General features: G+C 38.3%; 1 protein-coding gene across 6 annotated transcripts in view; it reads left to right on the top strand.

Annotated features, from left to right (window-relative positions):
- Positions 1–23,308, top strand: part of CCSER2 (coiled-coil serine rich protein 2) — a 132,253-nt gene that overhangs the window by 68,102 nt on the left and 40,843 nt on the right. For 4 of the 6 annotated variants that reach the window (XM_067552529.1, XM_067552531.1, XM_067552533.1 and 1 more), the window contains exons 5-6: positions 5,522–5,681; positions 6,413–6,620. In XM_067552529.1, coding sequence (XP_067408630.1) covers positions 5,522–5,681; positions 6,413–6,620 — 368 coding nt within the window. The remainder of the gene's footprint in view (positions 1–5,521; positions 5,682–6,412; positions 6,621–23,308) is intronic. The other 2 variants (XM_067552530.1, XM_067552532.1) reach the window with 1 other exon arrangement.

Raw genomic sequence — 23,308 nt, 5'->3', positions numbered from 1 at the left:
TGTAGAACAGAAGTTGATCCAATAAAAGATACTATCTTACCCACCTTGTCTCTGTTATAGAAGTGTCAGTCGCTGTTCCAGTTAAGGTTCAGTCAAGTTTTGCACTTGAAGCAGGGTTTCAACTAGTTGGCTATGCGTAAAGAATTATATCTTCCCCAAAACTCTGGCATTTACAGAATGAATTTCCTGGGCATTTACAAACAAATTGGTTATTAGTTTGAGTTTAAAAAAATTAAAAAATAACTCCTTTGAGGAAAATTGGCATCTTGTGTTAGATCTTTTTTTGTCCTAATTTTCTTAAAAGAATAACAGTGAATTCAAACTTTCCATTTTGTTTAAACTTGCTGGAATCTCATGAGTTGGCTATATTTGAAGAAACATTTTAGGATCAATGATCAGTTTTTGCTATTTTTCTTTTCAACTGAAAGATTCTCCTTCAGCTGATGAATAACATTCCTTTGCAGAGAGTTCCACAAAGAACTACCATCTTAAACATGGTTTCCATCTTCTGTTTTGAATGAGACTTGGGCCACTGGAACCCTAAATTAAGGTGCTGCCTTTCAAAATAGCCACTACTTTCTCTTGTTCCTAATGGGAGTGAAGCCAAATTTCCCTTAGGAAAGATGGTAGGTCCTGTGCTGCCTGGGGTGGGGGAGGTGGGGAGTAATACAATTCTAGTCCCTTTCTGCACAGAAGCTGGGTTGTTTCCTTATTTTCAGGAATGGGTTTTACTTCATTTTCTAACCTTTGTTAGGTCAGGAGACCCAGCCATCGTTCTCCACATTCCTCCAAATAATTCCATCTCCTTTCTAACTCCTTCTGGCAGGATACACTTGCCAAATTTCTGATCCTATTGAAGAAACAAGCCAAAAATTAAAATGTGATATCCAGGCGTGTGTGTTTATAAAGAAGTTCTAGTCTGCACAACATGACCTGTGCAAAAGTGTTAAACTCCAGGTGGTTCCCAGGCCACCTGACACAATGCAAAGAATCCTGGACCAACAGGCACATACAACACAAACATTTAAACTTGACATTGCCTGTGCAGCCAGTTGCTTGTAAGGGTAAGAGGAATATTTGCAGCAGCAGGGGCAGAGTAAGATTAAATCATTCTTCCACCCTGCACTGCTCTTTACAACCAATTGCTACCTGTAATTGCTTTATATAAACAAAGCTTTTAACAGTGTCTCATGAGATAGTGATCTTTAACTTGACCAGCTTAGTATGTTCTAATGTACCATTTATCTTGATTAGAGTTTTAGAATGTATTGATTGAGCTAGAGAAGGCGATGTAAGATTGCACCCTTAAATCCTAGTCTAGACAAAATCTTTGGGGCACTGGAATTGATCAAAACCAGCCCTTTTAATAGTGGCCAGCAGATGCCAAGTCATCATGGAGGTGCGTATCTTGCCCTCCCAGGTCTGTTCCACAATTCAGCTTTGATTGGGATGGTCAGTATCATTTAACATAGCTTTTAAAATAAATAAATAGAAACATTGGTTAGAAAGGACTGCAAAGCCCTGTCTTGTGAAAGTAAACATTCACTAAGACGAGGATTTCATCAGAGCTCTGTCTCATTGACTGTGCTCCTCAACTAAGTGAAGGAGAAGCTTCTGCCTCATTGAGTGCATATCTTGTTGCAGCTGAAAATGTTATGCTTGAGGTGAAAACTTTTCAATTGTACATACCAATGTATGCTGAGGATGTGTATATTCACTATGCAGCTAAGTTAACCACAAATGAATGCATGTTGGCAGATCACTTTTAAAAAAATTACTGAGTCTGTACAAAGTGCAATTTTCATAGCCTCATAAACACCAAATGAAAACCAGTTTTCAAAGAACACTAAAATGAAAGATACCTATCAATGAGAATTATTGCCCTGTGAAATTTGAACGTCTAACGCCAGATTTTTTTTTGCTGAAATTGTCCCTCCCCAATTTTTTTTAAGGGGAAAAGGATATTCTTCAAGTGCTAGGTCAGTCAGGTACCGATGATAGAGCAGACCCTTTTGCTTTCTGGTTCCCAATACCGGCTCATGCAGATGGACCCGATTTAATCTCTGACAGGAGGTTTCTTGCCATTTGCCAGATTCCACACTATATGGGACCTCTTGGTGTCCCTCAAGGATCACCCTCAGACCACTGTGAGGAACTGTCTCAGGCTCTTTAGGCACATGACAGTATATACATATATTATTTCTCATATTAGGTTGCACCTCTGTACCTTAGAAGCATGGCTCTTTGTCAGTCTATTGCCCTCAGATTTATCACTTAGACAAGGCAGTGCAACTTCCGGAGAGGGTGCTGTCATCTCTGACCTGGTGGATAAGCCAAAATAACTTGTGCAGGGAAGTCCCTTTCTTTTCTCTCCTACCTCCTATGATTTTGGTAACAGGTGCTTGAGCTGTGAGGTGGCGAGTGCATCTCTTTAACCTTGTATCTCAAAGTTCATGGACTGCACATGAGGCCAGATTCTATATGAATGTCCTTGGATTATGTGCAGTTTTCTGGGAGGGCCAGCACTTCTTCCCTTGCATTCAAAGCAAGAGTGTGTGTGTTTTAAAAAATGAGTAAGTGAAAATAATTTTTTCATCTGGTCAGCTCCCGTGTTGTGTCCCCTACTCAGACAAAAATTCAAATGATCCTGGATTGTCTTCTAGACCTAGGGGAGTCAGGATTAGCCCTTAGGTGCACCCTCACGTAGATGGTAAGACTGTTTTTATTCACCCCATCATGACCAAATTCTTGAAGGGAGTAGATAAATAGTTTCTCACATCAGAGACCCAAAGCCTTCCTGGGATTTGAACTTTTTGTTATCCACAAAGGAAGGGTCCATAAGTGAACTCATTTTACACCTGTCAGTGACAGTAGCTTTCCTGGTGGCCATCCCCTTTGTTAGGAAGATACGTGAGATGAATGCTTTGGTCACTGAGCCACTGTACACTGTTTTCTACAAGGAGAGATGCAACTGAGACCACACCCTAAGTTCCTTGAGAAAATTATTTGACTGACTTTCACCAGAACCAGTTTGTCTATCTGCCAGTGTTCTTTCTGGAACCATATTTGCATAGGGATAGTGAAGACTCTACACCCTATACTTTTGTTGAGTGTTAGCTTTTTGCTTGGATTGGACTAAGTCCTTTTGTATTTCATCCACCCTGTTTGTCTCATATGCAGAATGTTTGAGGGGTCAGCCAGCCACCACCCAAAAGCTCTCAAAATGAATCAGAAGCTGTATTGCAATCTGCTACACTGGCAAAGGGGCAAAACTTTTCTGACCAACTCCTGGTGCACTCAGCCAAAGCTCAGTCAACCTCAGCAGCATTTGTGGTGCATATCCCAGTTATGGACATCTGCAGAGCAGCAATGTGGTCCTCAGTCCTCACTTTCGTCAGTCATTATGCACTGTCTGCACAATCCAGAGAGGATTCAGATCAAGGAAGGTGGTCTACAGCCCCTCTTTCAATGAGACTCTGAGCCCCACCGGCTACCGTAATAGCTTGGGAGCCACCTACAGTGTAATGGACATAAGCAAGCACTTGAAGAAAACACCTCTCTGTAATTGTTGTTGTTTAAGATGAGGAGCATACGTCCATTACATGACCCCACCCTCCTTCCCAAAGGCTTTGAAGTCTAAACCATCGTATTCCAGTGTGAAGGAATTGAGGGAGAGGAGAGGTGACCCCACCCTTTATACCTTCACTTTGCAGCATGAGGAATGTGGCTATGGGAGGGGCCACCCCTACAGGTATCGCTAGGGAAAACTCAGTGGCACCAGTGAACAGAGTGTGCAGACAGTGTAATGGACATATGCAACATATCTCTAAGAACAACAGTTACAGAAAGCTAAGAATCTGTGTGTGTGTGTGGGGGGGGGGGATCTATATTGAGATCACTTAAAGAATAAAAAACTGTCCCCGTCTAAGAGGTGGTCTTCTAGTAATAGTGGCTGGGAATTTTATTGGAAAACTGAAGGGAATCCCGTAATGGAATAGATCCATTTGGTACTAAAATATTTTGTTTATAAAGTTCTTAAAACACAAATATAAAATAATTGAATTTCAAATACAAAAAGCAGAATGATGCTGATGGGGAGAAATGGGAAACACCATGTGCAGATGTGAACAGCTGAGTAAGCAAATTTCATGTTTTGATAAAGTTCATGCTCCCTTCCCCCTCCAATTATTTTGTGGCATCCAGTTTTGTTTGCAAAGCTGAATCATAATGAAATTACTTATATACATTTGTTTATATTTTGCAATGTGCTCCTATATAACAAACTATAGGAGGCAGATTTTTAAAGTAATTGTGACTATACTTTGTTTCATGTAGCTGTTCACTTTTAAAAGATTTTCCTCCTATCTTGATTATTTTGGTTATAAAAGTAGCTGATAAAAGTGAGTATGATGAATTATTACAACAGTATCTTAATTTAGGATTCCTTTGAGCCTTACATGCACTTTGCTGCCTACAATCAATTTATAACTATGCATGATTTAACTGAAACCAACACCCTCATAATACTTCCTAGACATACAGAAACTTTGTTTGTTCCATTCTGGAGGCTGGGATGGTGCTTAGATACTATATATAGAAATAGTTCTAGTTCAACAAGTATGTAAGCAGTGAGTGAGGATGGTAGTTTTAAATCACAGGGTAAAACTGGGCTTGCTTCCCAACAAAATGCAGGCTGGGAGTGAAGCAGGAAGGAAGGCCTGTTTATCAACGTCTTACATACAGCTATGTCTGAGTAGGCAGCAGAATGACACTGTGTTCTGTTGTGTAAAGTTCCTCTTCTAGAGCCGGGCTGACAATGTGAGGAAAAACTCTTTGGGTACGTGACGGGAAAATCTAGCAGCAGAACAGTAGTTCATAACTTTACTCTTTTTGCTGTGTGTGACTGCAGGGCTTGTAGTTGGGTTTTGGCTTTGTTTCTAGTGGTTTGCAAGCTGTTGCCAAATATAGTCTTTTGAAACTGTTTGTGGACAAAAGCTGTTTAACTCTGAAGATGTTGAATGTTTTAAATAGATTTTTAAAAATCTTAGATTCTTTCTGAAGTTTAAAAAAAAAAAAAAAAAATTAAACTAGCAGCCAGTTTGAGATATTTTTTAAAATGAAAAATTGTTCTTCATTGCAGCTAAGTATTGGCCTCTTTCTAAAATGTTGTCTTCCTATAGTTGGTCTTCTAGAAAAGTTTTAAATCTTAATTTTAAATTCTGTAGGTTCTGCTGCAGGTTCTGATAATTTTTCATTTTTATTTAAACAATATAACTTCTGAACCTACTGCAATAAGGATTGTGCAGATAAATAGTGAGCAACTACAGGTGGTCTCTTATGATAATTCTGATTCTTGTGTGTTCAACTTAGCTTCCTTTTATGATCAGTCTGAAGAAGAATTCATGTTTGTTTGTACTTGTGCACCTATTAGTAATATCTAATTAACATTTATTTGTATTTGTGTGTGTAGTGATTTCCTCTAGAATGTTATGTACATAACTTTTTTTAAACATCTTTGTAGTGGAGTGTGAAAATATGAATCGTTATGATAGACAAGACAGAAATACTCGACAGCTGCAGGATGGATTTTGGAAGAGGACACCGCAGTGTTGGGGTGCACAAGACCACTATCAGTTTGGCCATGCAGACCACCTTCCACGTGGTAAAAATGATCTGAGCAGGTAGGACCTGTTGCACCTCTTTTGAGGGAGGAGTTAGAAATTAATGTATCATAAGGTGTAGTTTCTTTTCTGAAAATTCTATAAGCTCTACTTCATCAAAAGTGGTGTGTCCCTGACTAGATTGTTTTGAGAGAAGATGACACTTATACTAAAACTGCTCTAATAGTCCCTTCTTTGAACTCAGATGTTTGCCAAGGGCTTGTAATTTAGATGTAAATATTTTACCCTAGGCAGGCACTGGTTTCTGTGTGTGTTACACAATATAAATGCACAGTCAATTTCATCATATGCGCTCAAAGGAAAGTGCTTTGCTGGTTTTATTGTTCCAGTAGCTGTCATGAGACATGGGAAATAGCATTTCTGTTTTATTAAGAAGTAAACAATGTGGCATTATTTGCAAGCCAGCTTGTGTATAGTTGTTGCTTGTTTGATGTTTCAGATGTGAACTGATCCTGGATGACTGGAACCAAATTAGTTTGTGGGACTCTTTTATAGATGTGTAATAAAGTGTAGAATTTTATGTCAGGATAACATTGGCTTCGTTTGTAAACATTTTTCTACACTCAGCAATCTAAATAAATAGATGTAGCCTGTATCCTTTAGTACTTTTGTAATTTTAAAGATTACTTGCAGCACTAATGAATACACACAATACTAAAATGCTCTCTAATTAAGAAACAGAGCTCACAGATTTTACTCTAAATTAAGACTGCTCTGGATTTCATCTAAAGTATTTCTTTCAGGGAGTCCCACTACTTAGAGCCTCCTGTTGGTCACTTCGAAGGCTATGGAGCCCCAAATATCTATCAGGCTTCTAGACATTTGGTGGGCTTACCGGAGAACACGGTGATGCTTGATGAAATGACCCTTCGGCATATGGTTCAAGATTGCACAGCTGTAAAAACTCAGTTACTAAAACTGAAAAGATTACTGCACCAGGTTAGTGTATTATAAAGAGAGCAAAAGTGGGACAGAAGGCGTGTCTGTTTTAATATGCTAAATGTTGCTAGGAAAAAAAGAAACCTTAAGATTTTGTTCTTATTTATTTATACTTAAATAGTAACTTATACTTTCCAAGTATTGTAAAAGTTTCCCAGTTAGGAACTCTGTTTCTTCAATTCCACAAGAATAGACACAACTATCCTGTTTTTCTGAAGTAAAATTGGTAAATAAGAGAGCTTCTCATTTTTGTGAATTTGAACAAAGCATGGGGTTCAGTGCAAGTAAGACAGATCCCCTTACTTAACAGGTGAAGTCTAAGATGACAGCAAAGAGTAAAATATTCCTCTTTAATTTCTTTGGCAAATGAACATCAAAGAATTCAGCTTTTTGTCCATGGTAAAAATCTTAAGAACTCACTTGCGTGCTTGCTTTTCACCTTATCTATATGTCACCACAATGTGCTTAGCAACCCCTGGTTAATTATCAGTTCACATGCAGTGCTAAAATTTGGCCTGTTCTTTAGTATGTGAAAAAAAAGATGAGTTGCTTAAAACTTCTTAAGAGGCTTCTTTCATGTCTCTACAAAGTTTGACAAATAAATGGCAGCATTAATAAGCTATAAGATGATTCTGCAAAAGCATGAATATTCAGTTTCAAAGATATTCTCTTAAAAATTAGACAGGAAAGAGAAATTCAGGCAAACTTTGGAGGGGAGCAAGTTTCCACTGAAAATTTTTGTTAGCACCTAACCTATATTTGTCAAGCGTTGTTAAACTCCAAAGAACTTGGGTACTTTAACTTTTAAAATTCTTTAAGTCCAAATGTGCCAAAATTAATTAATTAAAAAAAAAAAAGAAGGAATTGATTGACATTTACATGGCATTAGGTCAGGAGAGAACTTCAATTTGCTTAATGCATCCCTTAGAGAAAGGCAAATGGAATGTTTGGATGTCATCAGAGGAGATTGCCATTTTAATAAAAAGTAGATTAAAATGTACAGTTTTTATGTGGAATTCAGTAATAGTTATCCAGTACCACATTATAGGCTCCCTCCTGCAAGGAGCCAAACACCTCAACTCTTAGCTCCAGTAAGAATTGAGGGTGCTCAGCCCCTCCCAGGTTGTCCTAAATTTGCATTTCTTTTGGTGTTACAGTTCAGAAATATTGTGTGTGCAATCTGTTTTTGTTAAAACTTTTGTGTAATGGTATTGGTATGATACCTGTCATTTGACTGTTTTGCTGTTGGTAGTTTCTTTCTGCTGCAGAGGTGTTGCACACTGTAGACATGTTATTCTTTAGAATAGAACCTTGACATGGAAACTTTTATGGGGTTTTTAAATCAATCTTTCTGATTACAACTATGCATGTACATCTAGAACAGTGGTTCCCAACCTGTGGCCCGGGGGCTAAAAGTGGTCCGCAGGATCTTTCAAAGTGACCCACCACTCCCCTCCCGCTGGCTGTAGAAGGGAGTTGCTGCCTGAGGACCCAAGCGGAGCGTGTTGCCGCAGGGCTACAAGTTTGGTGAAGGCTCCTTGCTGCAGCCAAGGGGATGGGAGATGAGTGCTACTCTCCCCTGGCTGTAGCAGGGAGCATGGCAAAGTGCTCTGACTGGGTCCCTAGGCGCTGGGGTCCCTGCTGGAGCCAGAGGGAGGGGAGCACTGATCTTCTATCCCCCTGGCTGCAAAAAGGAGCCACTGCCTAGGGACTCAGTTGGAGCGCACTGGGCTACAGGACGTGTGGTTTCCCTGTTGCAGCCAGGGGCACAGGAGACCCATTCTGTCTGGCTGCAGGCTGGGAAGGGAGGGAGGGAAGGACTGAAGCTGGGGCTGGGGTGGCTGCTGGCAGACCAGCCAGGACACACCATGCTTAAGGAGGGGCAGGACTCTAAAAATCAGTGCCTTCTGGTTTAGCCTGCACTTAGCAGGACTCCCACTGTGACTTACCATGTGTAAGTTGTAGGTGTAAAATAGTGAATGTAAAAATGAGCAGAATAGCATCAAAATGTTTACTTAAATATGTAGCGATTTGTAGTCCTTAATGGTGTATATGTCAATACATTTTTTATGAGTTGATAGACTGGTGGCCCTTCAGGGTTGTAAAAATTGTTTGTGCCCCTTGAACCAAAAAGGTTAGGAACCACTGATCTAGAGTATAATTATAGTATGTTGCTGACTAGTGAGTAGTGATGGATGACAAAGAACTGGAAACCACTAAATTAAAAAATGTCCTTGGTTTAGTGTGTGTGTGTGTGTGTGTGTGTGTGTGTGTGTGTGTGTGTGTGTGTGTGTGTGTGTGTGTGTGTGTGTGTGTGTGTGTAATGTAATATGTGTATAGGAGACACTGCTTAAGAGTACAGCATCAGAGGAAAGGGCTGTGCTGTGTCTCAGAACACAGACATTGAGGTTCACTAGAGGATCTGATCACACTTTCCCCTCCAGAAAGTATATACGTACACACGTAAAACAATTGCTGAACTGTTTGACAGTTACTGTGGTGACTGATAGAAAACTGGAGCTCTAAATTCAATAAATACATTTGAGCGGGTTGTGGAAACTTGTTGTACAAAAGTTAACATTGCACCTCTGACGGAGGACTATGTTCCTAGAAACCAGTGTCAGAGCCCTGAAACTAAATCAATTAAATGAGACTTGTAAAGGGTACAGTCACGTATATTTACACCTACGACAATGCAAAACTCTTCGAACCCTAGGACAAGAGAAATTAAATAAACCAGAAAAGAATCTGGTGACATCATTTGCAGTCAGGACTGTGTAAATGGAACATACATTGCATGTAAATATTCTGTGATGACTCTACAGAGAGTTTATTTTAATCTGATCCTAGCCTATAATATTACAATAGCTTGGGTTTGTTTTTTTAGTTTTAGTTTTTTTCTAGCAGATTAAAAACTCTGCCTCAAGTGGCCCAGAGAGGAAGAGGCTTAAAATGACATTATAATCCTCTCCTTTTTCCTGCCTAGCTCCTCCTAATTTTACAAATTACTTCCAATCTTTCTTAAAGAATCAAAGTTCTAATAACTTTAGCATAACCTCCTCTGTATTAACATTGTAGTCATTTAATCGGGGAACATAAACGATATCATTAGTCCAATTGCTGACCAATTACACAGTGGAGAAATAGTAAATACGGCAGCAAATATTTGCAAGCAGTCCTTAGACTGAAACTTTTTAAGGTTCAATTTTTGAATTGAACTTTATGGCTTTTGAATACTGAACAAAACTATAAAAATCACATTTAAAAAAACAGTATTTCTAAACCATATATGAATGGAAAATAGATGAATATAGTGAAATAGTTCTCTAAAAATTAGCTTGTACTTAATCATCACTGAAGAGTTGGAAATGTAAAACAATTAAGTAATTCAAACTCTAACATTCTGGACATGAAATTAAATTTAAAAATGGTTTGAAATGCAAAATATTTATTGGATTACTTATTAATTACAACTAGGCATGGGACAGGCCCACACCTAAAATGTAAATACACATTACTAATTCATATCTCATTTCAGATAGTAACCATGATAAAGGAAGCAGAAGTTTTGTGTGTGTGCCTGTTATGACTACATATATTTAAATGTTGATTTGTAATTAAACTCTCTTCATTAACAATGGTAACTTTAGTAATATCACTTTTAATTCCTGACAGACTTAATAGCATAGAAGTGAGGCAACGAGGTCAGACAGGAGCAGGTTATAGACTTTAGTAGGAGAAAAGTTATAAATTACACCTAGATTACAAGCCTAGGAAACTGGAAGGATGGGAGTCAGTAATGGAGAAAAAAATGGGAGGCAGAAAAGAGGGAAGAGGCAGAAAAATGAATGTTCTGTTTTGCAGAGGTTTGGTGTCAGATGGCAGCTGGATATCCAAGACAATGTCTGAGAGGCATCCAGAGATGAGACTGGGCAGAGAGAGACTTCAAGATTCATTGACATAGACGTGGTAGTTGAACCAGTAGGAAAAGCTTAGGTGCGAGTAGAGGAGAGTCTGGAAGCTCATTGGACACCAAAAAATGCAGGGAAGAGAAGTGGATAATAATGGAGAAAATAATGGATGTTATGAAGCCATGGTCTATAGGATAGGAGGACCAATAAAGCAGAGGGTCATAGAAGCCAAGGAAAGAGGGTATGCACAGGAAATGAGAGTGATCAATATCAAAGGCAGTAGGTAGATACAGAAGGTGAGGGTAGAGAACTGTTGCTTAGATGTAACTTGGAATCCTTGACTGATTTCACTGAGGTCAGTTTCAATGGAAGATAGAATCCAGTTTGGGGTGGATTAAGAAGAGAGTTAAAAGAGGAAGTAAAGGCAATGAGAATGAATAGCATGCTGCAGGATTTTGGAGCTAAAAAGGAGAAGGGAAATAGGACACTAATTTAGAAAGGAAAGTTGTATTGGAAGTGGAAACGAAGCATGATGGAAGGCAGTGGAAAATAGGCCAGACGTAGTGCAGTGAAGGATAAAAGAGAGGGAAGGAATTAGGTAGAATCAAGAAAATCAGCAGATTAGAGGGGTTCATAATTCCAAGGCTAGAAGGGACTATTGTGATCATCTAGTCTGACCTGCTGTATAACAGGCGATAGAACTTCAAAATAATTCCTAGACCGTATCTTTTAGAAGAGCATCCAGTCTTGATTTAAAAATACTCAGTGATGGAGACTGTACCTCGACCTTTGGTAAATTGTTCCAATGGTTAATTACTCTCACCATTAAAAATTTACACCTTACTTCCAGTCTGAATTTGTTTAGCTTCTACTTCCACCTATTGGATTGTGTTATACTTTTCCAATTTGTTCCCCATGTAGATACTTATACACTGTAGATACTTATAGATTTATAAATACTTATAGTCACCCCTCAATCTTCTCTTTGTCAAGCTAAATAGATTGAGCACTTTGAATCTATCACTATAAGGCATGTTTTCTAACCCTTTGATCATTCTTATGGCTCTTTGCTGAGCCCTCTTTAATTTATCACCATCCTTCATGAGTTGTGGGCACCAGAACTGGACACAGGATTTCAGACCCCCAAATCTTTGTGTCACTGCTTGCCAGGATAGAGTACCCCATCTTGCAAGTATGGCCTACATCCTTTGTTCCTTGATATACATTTATATTTAGCCATATTAAAACATATTTACTTTTGTCCAGTTTACCACTTGGCGTAGAAGGGATAGGTTGAACGGTAAGAGCAGATGGTAAGGTTTGAAGCCTGTCAAACAATAGGTTGGAGAGGTGGGAATTAAGGCTTTTTTTATCTGATCCATAACAATATGACCTTCTGCTGAGTTACTACAGAACATATGGTATGTAAATTAACACCTAGTTAGTCTCATGTAATACTTCAGCACCAAACCATTTTAAATTTGGGGATAGAAATCTAGATGATGAACTCTTTCCAAAGTGAAGATCCCAACATAGTGCAGGTCAAACTCCTTAGGCCTTGAAGTATAATTGCATCAGCTCTAAAAATGAATTGTGTATGTGCATTCTCCAAATGGATGTTAAAAGTTACAGCAGAAGATATTGGTAAGATTGTTTCATTTAAAGATGCTTGGGATTATTTACAAAACTATTTGAACTACTGTATTACACATTCACAATATGCCAATTAGATTTTAAAATGTAAAGGAAATTGTTGAAGACTCACATTTGTAGTTGACATTGTCAGAAAATCTTAGATACTACTGTCCTTTCTTAACCTAGTTTCATACCCAGTAGTAAACAGAAGTTTTATTTATCACATCAGCAATAAAATTCTGTCATCACTTCCCTCCTCCCGTGAACTAACTCAAACTCTCACGTACTCCTGAACTGGTTTGTTAGAACAGCTACGTAAACAAAAGATTGCAGCATTTGTCATACTAGAACCATTTGATTTACACCAACGCTGCCCACCACCTCCAGCAGCTCCCTTTTGACTGGCTACTTTTACTCCCATGCCTATATTTCTCATCCTATTCCATCTCCCAATAACCATTTGGCAAAGTTTTAGGAACAGATCAGTTGTCAAGAGGTTAGCAGAGCTGTGAGATCTGCCAGAGACCTCTTCCAAAATGTGGGGAAAATATCACTTTATTAGCCTAAATGCTGTCGCTTTTCTTAACTTTCTCCTCTATTTAGTTTTAATATTTGAAAATTAATCTTAAATTTAGAAATTGCTAAAGTTCATTCTAATCTGTCAAATATGGCTGTGTTTATGGATCTAGGAAGTGGCAGAGTCTTCTCACAATGGATTCTTCAGCAAAATTTTCAAAAGTGCTCTTTAAGTCTCACTGTGACTTAGGGTGTTGAAAATTTTGCCCCCTTTAACTGTCCTCATTATACCTTGTAGTGATGTGGCAATCATTCAGGGTTATATACGTTTAATTAAATCTCCCTCAATTCTAGGCTCTTCAAAGCAGTATTAAAGAGAATACAGAGCTTTCTGATCTCTATGGAATGAACTGTGTGAATTGTGAACAAAGCTGTAGGTTTCATTTTTGCTGTGACTCAGTTTACAGGAGATGAATTGCTTAGTTGCACCTCCCTGGCTAGGCTTGCATATTGCATAGCAGTTCAACAGTATGTTTGACTCTAGACTTAAGTAACACCACTCGTTTGAAAGTTATTTCCCATCATTCTTGGGAAGTCTGCTTTATTGTAAGGGTAATAACCTCCATTGTTGCTTCTGCGTGACTACAGCTGATCACATTTAATTATCACTTTAAACCTGGACTTGTGGGACAGGTTCCACTAATGTAAGTAGATATATTATTTCACACACAAACTGTTGTACCAAAGGCTAATCCTTCTGTTATTGCAAATATAAAATTAAAATACATACACATGTAAATCTATGAAGGAGTTAAGAAAATGTGATATGGTGTCATAAATGTCGTATTCCTAGACTCTAAAAGCTTTTAAAATAGTTGTAATGGGGCCTGGATTTTCAAGAGATTGCTAATAGGATACAGAATCTTTTACCTTTTAAAGCATTGCCTCAGATACGGCCCTGGTAGGTAGTAACCAATAGTCTAATTGTTCTTTGGCTGTTGTGAAGTGAATTTGTGACCTCAGTTCAGTTCCTAGTTGGGACATGTCCTTGTTGCAGTAAACCTGGCACACACTTCACTGAAACACCCCAACAAAAAGTGATGCCATAGCAGCTGCAAGACCCTTCTGGATCGGGGAGCCAATTTTATTATTTTTTGGGTTGTCCAAATTTTGAAAAACTGTACAAAATATAAAGAAAAATTCATGTGAAATGTTGGCTAAAATGGGTTTATTTGCTAGTTGTGACTTTAGGGTATACTGGGTGTTAGGATTTTAGGGAGCTGTTGTCCCAGTCTTCAGGATTAGGTTAAAAAAAAAATTATTTTGGGTTGTTGGTATTGAATGCCTTCCTATTTGTTCCTACCAACTTGACCTTCACCTCCTAGGCTATGTCTACACTTACCTCAGCGATTTGGCGGCAGTCGACTGGAGTTACGCAAAGTACGCAAAAATCTTGTGTAACTCCCATCGACTTCTGTGCTTCTCTTCTGCACACCATCTTCACTGCACTGCGCCACTTGAGAAGGCGGTCTTCACTGACTGCTCACTCAATCCAGATAAGTCGATCGGACGGTGGCGACTTTGTTGCCATCAGTGTAGACATAGCCCTATTGTTGAAATAAACAACTGTCGCTTTCTTCCCACCTTTAGGTACTGTGACAGGGTCAGACTAGATGGCTACCGGAGAGTACTAGAAGGCCAATATATCAGCCCCAGTCTCAGCAAGTCCCTTTTTATCCTGGTAGCTGAGGAGGCGTTACTCCAGGTTAATTAATACACATGGAGCCAATCTAGGACTTGTAAAAAGCCTCCCCTCCAGAGAAAGTGTGTGGCTGGAGTTGTGAGATTGAGGTGAGCTACCAGAATGTGTGAGCAGGCAAGACGCTGTCAAGAGCCAGGAGAGTTTAAGAGAAGGAGTAGAATGCTGGTAGAAGAGAACCCTGCAGGTACAAAGACTGGGGAAGAGAAAAACCCTGCCCGAAGAGGCCTAAGGGAAGAGACCCTGCCAGAAGGGAAAGATAGAACTGGACATTTGGTATGGGCACTACCACGCCCAATGGAGCTGTCAGAGGTCAAGAGCCTCCCCTGGCAAGGAGGCCAGGAACGACCCCTGTCTGAGCAGGGTACGGACATTAAGTCAAGGGACACAGGGAAGTAACCCAGGGAAGCTAGCAGCTTTCCTGAATCCACTGCACAAGGCTGCTACTTGTAGGGTCCCTGGGTTGGGGCCCAGAATCTAGGGTGGGACTGGGTCCCCCCTTTTCCCCTACCGGCCATTCACTAGAGGGGCAAGAGCCCCAGCAAAGAGGCAAGGGCCTGTGAGAACCAGAGACAGGACCAGGAGCCAGCAGGGAGCGGCCGTCTTAGAGAGGCTGTATTACCCTTCCCCACCACTAGAGGGTAGAAAAACACTAAAGGGTGAAGCAGTTTCCTGACCTACCGCAAGAAGGAAGCACTCGACCCACCGAGGTAGAGGAAAAGCTTTGCCACAATAGTAATAACACCAACAAGTGTTAGACTTTCTTTGAGAGAATATTGTACTTGAAACTTTTCTTGCTATCATTTTATAATTTTACTTAAACCTAAACCTGATTAAGGAAGCATTGTTAGGTAAGTAATTTGTATTCTCTATTAGATTAACTGGTCCCCTGCTGAACTCTTTAAAAAAAAAAAAAAAAAAAAAAAAAAAAAAAAACCAAACCCAGACTTCAAACTATTAAATTCGTATGTATTAGCCCTTTTCTTTGAGACTGGTTCTCTGTCTGAGACAATCCCTAGAAAACAACCAACAGAAAATAAGACATGGCTTATGAATACTAGCATTCTTATTTAGCAATCTAAAATTATCTCCTGTAGGAAAACAAGTGGTGCAGTGAGCATTACTAAAATAGCTAGTCTTTATTATCTTCTCTTGTACTTGTGAAGCATCTGCAGTACAGAATAATGGGTACAACATTCAATATACTCACAGGAGGGATTTATTTAAAACTAGAATGGAAATACTAAACTTTATGAAGTGAGGTTTGGAAAAAAAAAAAACAGGAAGCCAGTTAAAAAGACCTTAAAGTCAGAAGTGACTACACTTAAAATGTTTAGTCTCAGCTGCTTAAGAATCCCTTAATTCAGACAGAAGTTAAAATATATCCCTAAACTAAAATAGTAGTTGGGAAGATAAGGGAGGAGAGGGTGAACACTGTGGTTAAATGGCAAGAATCAAGACATAATTGGAGCCAAACAGAAAATGAAATCCAGCCGAAGTTCAACCAATAGGATGAACAATAAATTATGGCAGGTGAAATAGAAGATGGAAATTAAGATGGCTAAAACAGAATATGAAGAGCAAATATCCACAGGGGGTGGGGGAGTGAAATTAAGTATGTCAGAAATAGAAAGTCTTGGAGAGAATCAGTGGGTAAGCTGGACTACTAGAGAGCAGAGGGAGCAATTAAGGAAGATAGAACACTGTAGAGAAACTGATTAAACTAAAAATCATTTAGTCGTCATAAGTGGGGAGAGCATTGCTTTCAAACTATTCTTTTTAAGTAATAAAGTTAAGGTAGTGTCAGATTAAAGTGTCAAAAGAGGGAACAATTGATAAAGCAAAGAGTAATAAGCAAACATTGCTGCACACAAGGGCTCTGAAGAAACTTCAAAATGAAATGGTTGGGCTGTTAATATCAATAGGTAGTCTTTTTTTTAAAAAAGGTTATTATACTGTACAAAGGCACTAGAAGATTGCATGTGTACCTATTTTTTAAAAGGTGCTGGGTTGATCTTGGGAATTACAGGCTAGTGAACCTTATCTCAATAAAATGAAAATACATACATGATAGAATTCAAACTAGATGAACACAATATGGTAGGAACAAACAAGCAAAATTCTGTAAAAGTAAACTATGCCTCATCTAGTGGGATTGTTTTAAATGTCAACAGAGTGGACAAGACAGAACTTACTATTTTAATATGTTTGCTTGGTCTTTCAAAAAGCCTTTGACACAGTTCCTCATAAGAGGCTATTAAGAAAGAAAAGTACAACTCTCTTGACCTGTGGAACTTATTGCTGCAACATATTGTTTAGGTCACAACAGAATATTAAAAAGAATTAGGTATTTTATATTGATAATGAGAACATCTATAGGTACATTAGGCAGGCTATTCTAATAAATTAAGGATATCAATCTGCTTCAGGGCATAAGGCAACCACTATCCTAGGGGGATACGAAACACATCCAGTATGAGCAAGTTATTCCAGAACTCTCAATTCTGAGTCTGCTTGCACCTTTTAACAAAAGATCTGGTATTGGCTACTGACAGAAACAGAATACCGAACTAAAGGGACCACAGGAATTGCTGTACTAGATCAGACCAATATTCTTGTAAGTTGACTAAATAGGACAAAAGACAAATTCAGCAGTGCAGTTTGATCTTCTAAATTTTGTTCACTTAGATTTAGTTGAGTTACTAAGTTCATAGAGAACTTTGAACAAGTTTTGACCCAGAAAATTTAGCATACTAAATGTGGACTTTTCTGGGGTTTTTTTGGTTTTTTTTTAATTCAGATCACTGGGGCAAGGATTTTTAAATCCATTATTACTTATTAAATGAAAGTATGGTGTGAAAAACCTACCTATACTTCCAAAAGAGGAAAAAGATATGTCCTATTGTCACAGGGTCCTCTACGCTGGAGCGCCTACTGGCTTTGTCTGAGGATTAGCTTTTTCAGCCTGACACCCTTTTTTTGCAGTTCCTCAGCCTCTCATCTCATTTTTTTGCTCCGCAGTCCCTCTCTTGCTTTTCAAGAGCTGCAGCGCTTCGCCTTCATGGCTCAGCCCTCCAGCCAAGTCACAAGAGCCATCCCCTTCCAGGGTACTGTCAACATCTTCCTCACAGTCCCAAACAATCCCATAAGTCCTCTGCCCTGGCTGGGTCCCTTCTGCAATAGTGAGAACACATGGAGAACACTGCCCAGATTGTGCCACTCACTCAGTAGCTGGTAGAGGAACCCAGGCCCACCCTGTCCTCTGGATTCCAGTCTAGAGCCTTGTCTCTAGCAGCAAAGATCTGGACAACTGCAAACCTTCCTGTCGCTCACCTCCTCTACTTCCTACCTTGCCTATCCCAGGCTCATATTCTCCACCCTTCTAGCCAAACCCCATTCCTCTGGGTCTGCTAGACATACCTCTCTGTTTGGGTTCAAATCCCTCTCTCTCTCTTGTCTAAGAAAAAGTGACTACAGTCTTCTTCTCTGCAGCCCCCTTTTTACTACCTGCTCCCTGGCTTTATAGAAGCTCTACCTGTTTCTGCGGAGGGGAGCTCCCCAAGAATAGGGCTTTCCTCTCAGCCTAAATGTCCCTCTGTTTGCAGCCGAACAGGTTAATTGGCCCATCTGGCCTATGTTAACCCCTTCAGGATAAGTGTGAGGAGCACACCCCATCACAACTGTGTATGTACATTAAATCATTACAGACTAGCTGCAGCAGCTAATTTAATCTTGAATATAATATTGTATTAATTTAATGCCTTGATTTCTTGTCTAACAACCAATTGTGATCTAGCCAAATAACAATTGAAGATTTATTTTAAAACTAGTTAAAGTATATTAATTATAAAAATTAAATTGCATGAAGAAACATTGGTGTACTCTACTAGGGATATGCCGCTGGATTAAAAACCTTTCGGTTTTTAAAATCCTCATTCCAACAAATGCTTTCAAGTCCCCTCTGGGATGCCCCTACTAGCTGGCCCACAGCATTTCACCCAATACATGCTAGTCTCTGACCTCACTGATGCTGAGTAAACAATGGGGGACAAAAAATACTGCACTGACGGACCAAAAAAGTCATGTCTTTTTCGGCTTCACTGGAAAAGATACAAAGAATTAAATATAGGCCATGTGGACAAAGGGTTGAATTGGTAAGGTGACTTGGGTCCATCACAGTAACAGGTCAAAGAGGGATCCACAGGTGGAGATGTATGTAGGCCCCTTTATTGTCTTAATCCAGCCCTACCTCTAGTCAGAAGTATGTCTGTTATCTGGATAGCGAACACACAAAGTGTGTGCTTTCCATAGATATGAATTCTATATTTTTGCTTATGTTGGTGCCTTTGCTGCTGTTCATTTTTCCTTTGACTTTTGTGAGCTTATTGTAGGTTTTTATTTCCTTGTAACACTGTTTAGAATGCTTCTTTATGAAATCTCTTATCTCATGAAAATATTCATGTTTAGTTTTTTCACAGTCTAAGCATTCACAAGTGAATGTTGTATAGCAGTTTTAAAGCAGGATGACAGATCACAGCAGAAGAAAAGTTGGGTGATTTTTTTTGGTTTGAAATGATAGCATAGTCATATTTTGTGTGTCTGAAAATTTTTTTTAGCGAAAAAGGACTCTCTCTTAGATAAATTATTCAATTGAGAAGTTGGGAAGACTGCAAAGTAGGAGTGTGCTGTTGATTTACAAGTCAGTGATAGAAGCACAAAGATTTGGCTTGTGTGTCAATCTGAATTTCTAATCTAGAACGTTTTGTGGTAGAAAATTTTTTTTTGATTGGTGTGTTGATTCCTCTTCTATGCATGCTGAGTCGCTTGAATTTTCTAGGAAATGGCAGTATGAACTTGTAATCTGTCTTTATAGACAGTTCACTGAAAAATAGAGTGGGGATTGGTGTGGCTCCATAGGGGAGAGCAGGCATGTCCTGTGGAGCTAAGATATTCTCCACAACAGAAGGAACAGGAAAGGCTCTTGTCCCAATGTGGAAATGCTACACTTTTCTTTCTCCGCATGAGATGCCCAAAGCTCCTTTGTGATGTTGCTCAACACTGGCAAAGATAACTATTTCTGTTGAGTCCCAGGTTGGTTTTATTTTTTTTAACTCATTGTGGAAAGGTTATTTATTTCAGGATTGGGGTGAAAGTAGTTAAGGATTGCTGTATTTGTAATAGCTGTTGTCTCTCCTGCAGAGCGTGGCAAAATACTTTTTTCTTCTCCCCTCACCCCATGTCACCCCAAAAAAGCTAGCGTCAGCGTTTTTGAATAGACCTTTGTTTTCCTCTCTTCCAGCATAAATGATGTCTATCCATTGTCTACACTATTTGACATAAGACTGGGTTAGGCTTGAGGATTTTGGGGTGGATATGTTGGGTCAATTCCAAATTTAAGATTATCAGAAATGTGAGAATATTAGGAAATCTTCAAATAAACACAGCTGTAGAAGTGCCAATATTTAGAGTTTTACAAGGGATAATTGTTCAAATTAACGAGAGGACTGAGAGCTATAAGTCTCCAGCCATTGGCGGATTTTAGTACTTTGTATATGCTAATGAATGACAGAACAGTATTAACTTATTGGGAAAACATGTAGCAAATAATTGTAACACCCCTTAAAGGTGAGTAACTATTAAGATGGAGGAAACAATTGGATTAAAGTTTCAGAGCCAGGATTATAATGGCTAAATTACTCGCACTATGTGTATGAAAGTAAAATGTTCTTGTGGAGTATCCTGTTATCAAGCTGCTCTTCTTTGTAGCCAGACATTGCACTGATTGGTTGGGACTAGAACCAGTATAGCTGCAGCTGGTCTTCTGGAAAGGAGCTTGCAACAACCTCACTGCCTTCAGCAGCAACCCCTGAGCAACATTGTCCTCACAGCTATGAATTTGTCTGGGTGCCTCTCAAATTAAGGGAACAGTAGTTGAGTTTTTCTTGGACCTTGAAGTAGATAGTGTAGTAGTGGTAATGAAAAATGGGGCAAACTTTCAACTTGGTTTATTTTCAAAGCTGTCTTCACAAGGAAAATAGCTAGCAAATGATTTTTAAATGAAAACTGAGATTAACCCTAACATTTTTGGCCCCCAAGATAAGCAGGGAACATCAGAGTCATTGGCTTCACCGATCCTCAGAATTTGGCTCTGTAGATAAACCTATATAGTTTTAGTTAAAGTAGTAAATTGGATATGGAGGAGTATTTTTGATGTTCGTTTTTAAAGCCATAAGATACTTCAGAATTTGTCAGAAAATAGCATTAAGGAAATCAGTAATTGAAACTCGTATGTTAAATTCACTTTTCATATTGAGTCCAATATTTTTTTTATTAATTCTCCCGCCATGTTCTTAAAATAATCACCCCTTTTCTAGTAGCAGAGCGTATCGACTTCATTGCTCATTGCACAAAACTGTACTATAAAGTGCAACTGCTGTTCTCTGCTATTTGAAGGTGATGTTTTATAGTGGGGCTAAGTGTTAGAAATTACACTTTATACTGGACATTCCATTTATACTGAAAAGACTTAAAATAAGCAAACAACTACCTTTAAAATATGGGATGTCATATAATCTGTAAAAGGGGAAATGGGTTTTGAGTCTTATTTTTACTACTTTTTGATACTATAAAGGAGATTTGAAAGTTTTTTTTTCCAAAACTGTCTATCAGAAATAATTGTAATATAAGGACGAGCGTGGTACTTTGGACTACTTAGATTCACAAAATGCTACTGGCTATTCCACTTCTCCCTTGACTCTTCGATGAGAGAACTGAGATGTGCTGTTAATGTTAGGTTTTGCTCATTTGTTTTGAATGCAAATTCTTGTTTGTATGGAAACTTATTATGGGAAAATATGCAGCCCAGGGGTAGCAGAGAGATATTACCTTCATTCACTGGCTAATATGCATGAGAGATCACAATACAGACAGCATTAATAATAAAGGAGCCAAAAGACCAAAACAATTGTTTTAAATTTAATTCTCAAATACATTATGAAACATTTTTTCATGAAAGTTCTATATAAACACTATAGAAATCTTTATTCAGTTCTACCTAAGATTTGCTGTTGTCAGAAACATATAGATGTGGGTTTTATTGGCATGTTTTTACTGTTAACTTTTAAGATGTTGATGAATGAGGTCATTGTTTGGGTTTAGGGATTCTGATTAGTGGTGACTTATCCAAACAAAATGCAGTTTATCTTAGTTCCTTTTCACAGTGTGACTTGGTCAGAACTCATTTTATACCAGTGAGAGGGGTAAGATTTTTTTATCCTGATTTAATTGGTCCCATTCCTATTTAAAATATGTATAAATAACTAAATATGTCACACCAAAGGAGAGGAAATTGAGATTTGAGAAATTGGTTAATTGGTTAATTTCTAAGTTTACAGTGACATCAACATGATCTCAATCACTAGTATTTCTGTCATGTGAGGGGAGGTAAAATTTCAGTAGAATTAAATTTCAGTATACTAGTTAAACTTAAGCTGAAGTCACCACTTTGGTTTGTTTTGTTTTTTTGTTTAAGTGGAGTATAAGACTCCTGTGTTTGGTGGAATTGGTAAATTGGAAAGGCTGAGGCAATAGCAATGTATTTAGATAGTTTTATGGTATCCTTTCCAAAGCATTCTTGAGTCAAATTAGGTGATACCAAGTAGTATAATTATTTTCTAGTGGTCTGAGGCTATGATTTAGCAAGATGCTTAAGCATGTGTCTAAATTTAAGATGTAACTAATTCCATTGATATGCTGAATTGGAGCCTTAATGCATAGATCTCCTCTTGTTTTGTAGGCTGTCAAAAGAAAATGGGCTAAATGGTCCAAGTAAAACTGCTTATAAATTACTAATGCAAAGGATGGGAGTTAGAATTTTACCTTGGCTCTATTTCTACACTGAAAGCTTCAAAAACTTGGCTTCACTCAAGGGTAGGAAACTGACAAACATTTTCAATCTCTGTACAAACTGCAGAGCTCAATGCTGTATTTTAAATAGTATCAGATATTTGCAGAGAATCCCCAAAGTATAATGATTAGTTTACCTTACTGTCGTAATATCAGTACAGACTCTTTGAGATCTGTTAATTTGTGGTGGCTTATTATGAGGAAGAGGATGGCTGTCCCTTAATTCGTGGTCTTTTAGAAATTTTACTTTTTTCCCCCTTTTGAAATGAATGAAATAACATTGTAAATGTTTTTAAAGTATTTTTTTCTCTCTAAATGTGGTGTTTCTCAGTGTAGATATATCTGAAAAAAGGTAAAAATTGTATATAAAGAACCAAACTAAATGAAACAGCAGAAGGCACACTATGATGTGTCAAGTAAATTGAACTGTAATATTTTCAATATAAAATGGGGAAAGCTTTTCTCTCTAACCAACAGAAGTTGGTCCAATAAAAAATATTACCTCACTCACCTTATCTCTCTCAAATATTATAGTCCAGAAAAGAAATGGGAGGCCATATCTTTCTTGTTATGTCTTAGTGCCAATTCAGGGATGGGACCCACACAATAGCAGTAGTCAAACGGGTATCTTTTTATGGTATATTAGTGCTCTGTTGTTAACCCCAAATATATTTTATTTTATTTTATTTATTTATTTATATTAAATACTTCTGCTCACCCTAAAGTGTAGATGTGAAAATTACAGATGCAGGCTTGAAAATGAAAATAAGCACTTTAATAATACTTCATATATATGTATATAAATCTCCTTCAAATATGCTGTAAAAGTACATTAAATCTTTAGAGTGACATAAGTTGCATTAGAGAATATTTAAATTTCTGAAACATCAAAAGTATCATATCTAGGTATATAGCATTTAAAATTGAACCCATAACATTCATTAAGGCCACACTAAGACAAT

This window comes from Emydura macquarii, unplaced genomic scaffold (assembly GCF_026122565.2).
Source record: "Emydura macquarii macquarii isolate MOO-44397 ecotype Brisbane River unplaced genomic scaffold, CSIRO-AGI_Emac_v2 contig_1390, whole genome shotgun sequence".
In the NCBI taxonomy this organism is placed as follows: domain Eukaryota; kingdom Metazoa; phylum Chordata; order Testudines; family Chelidae; genus Emydura; species Emydura macquarii.
The sequence above is the reverse complement of the archived record's forward strand: the minus strand, read 5'-3'. Positions and strand labels throughout refer to the sequence as shown.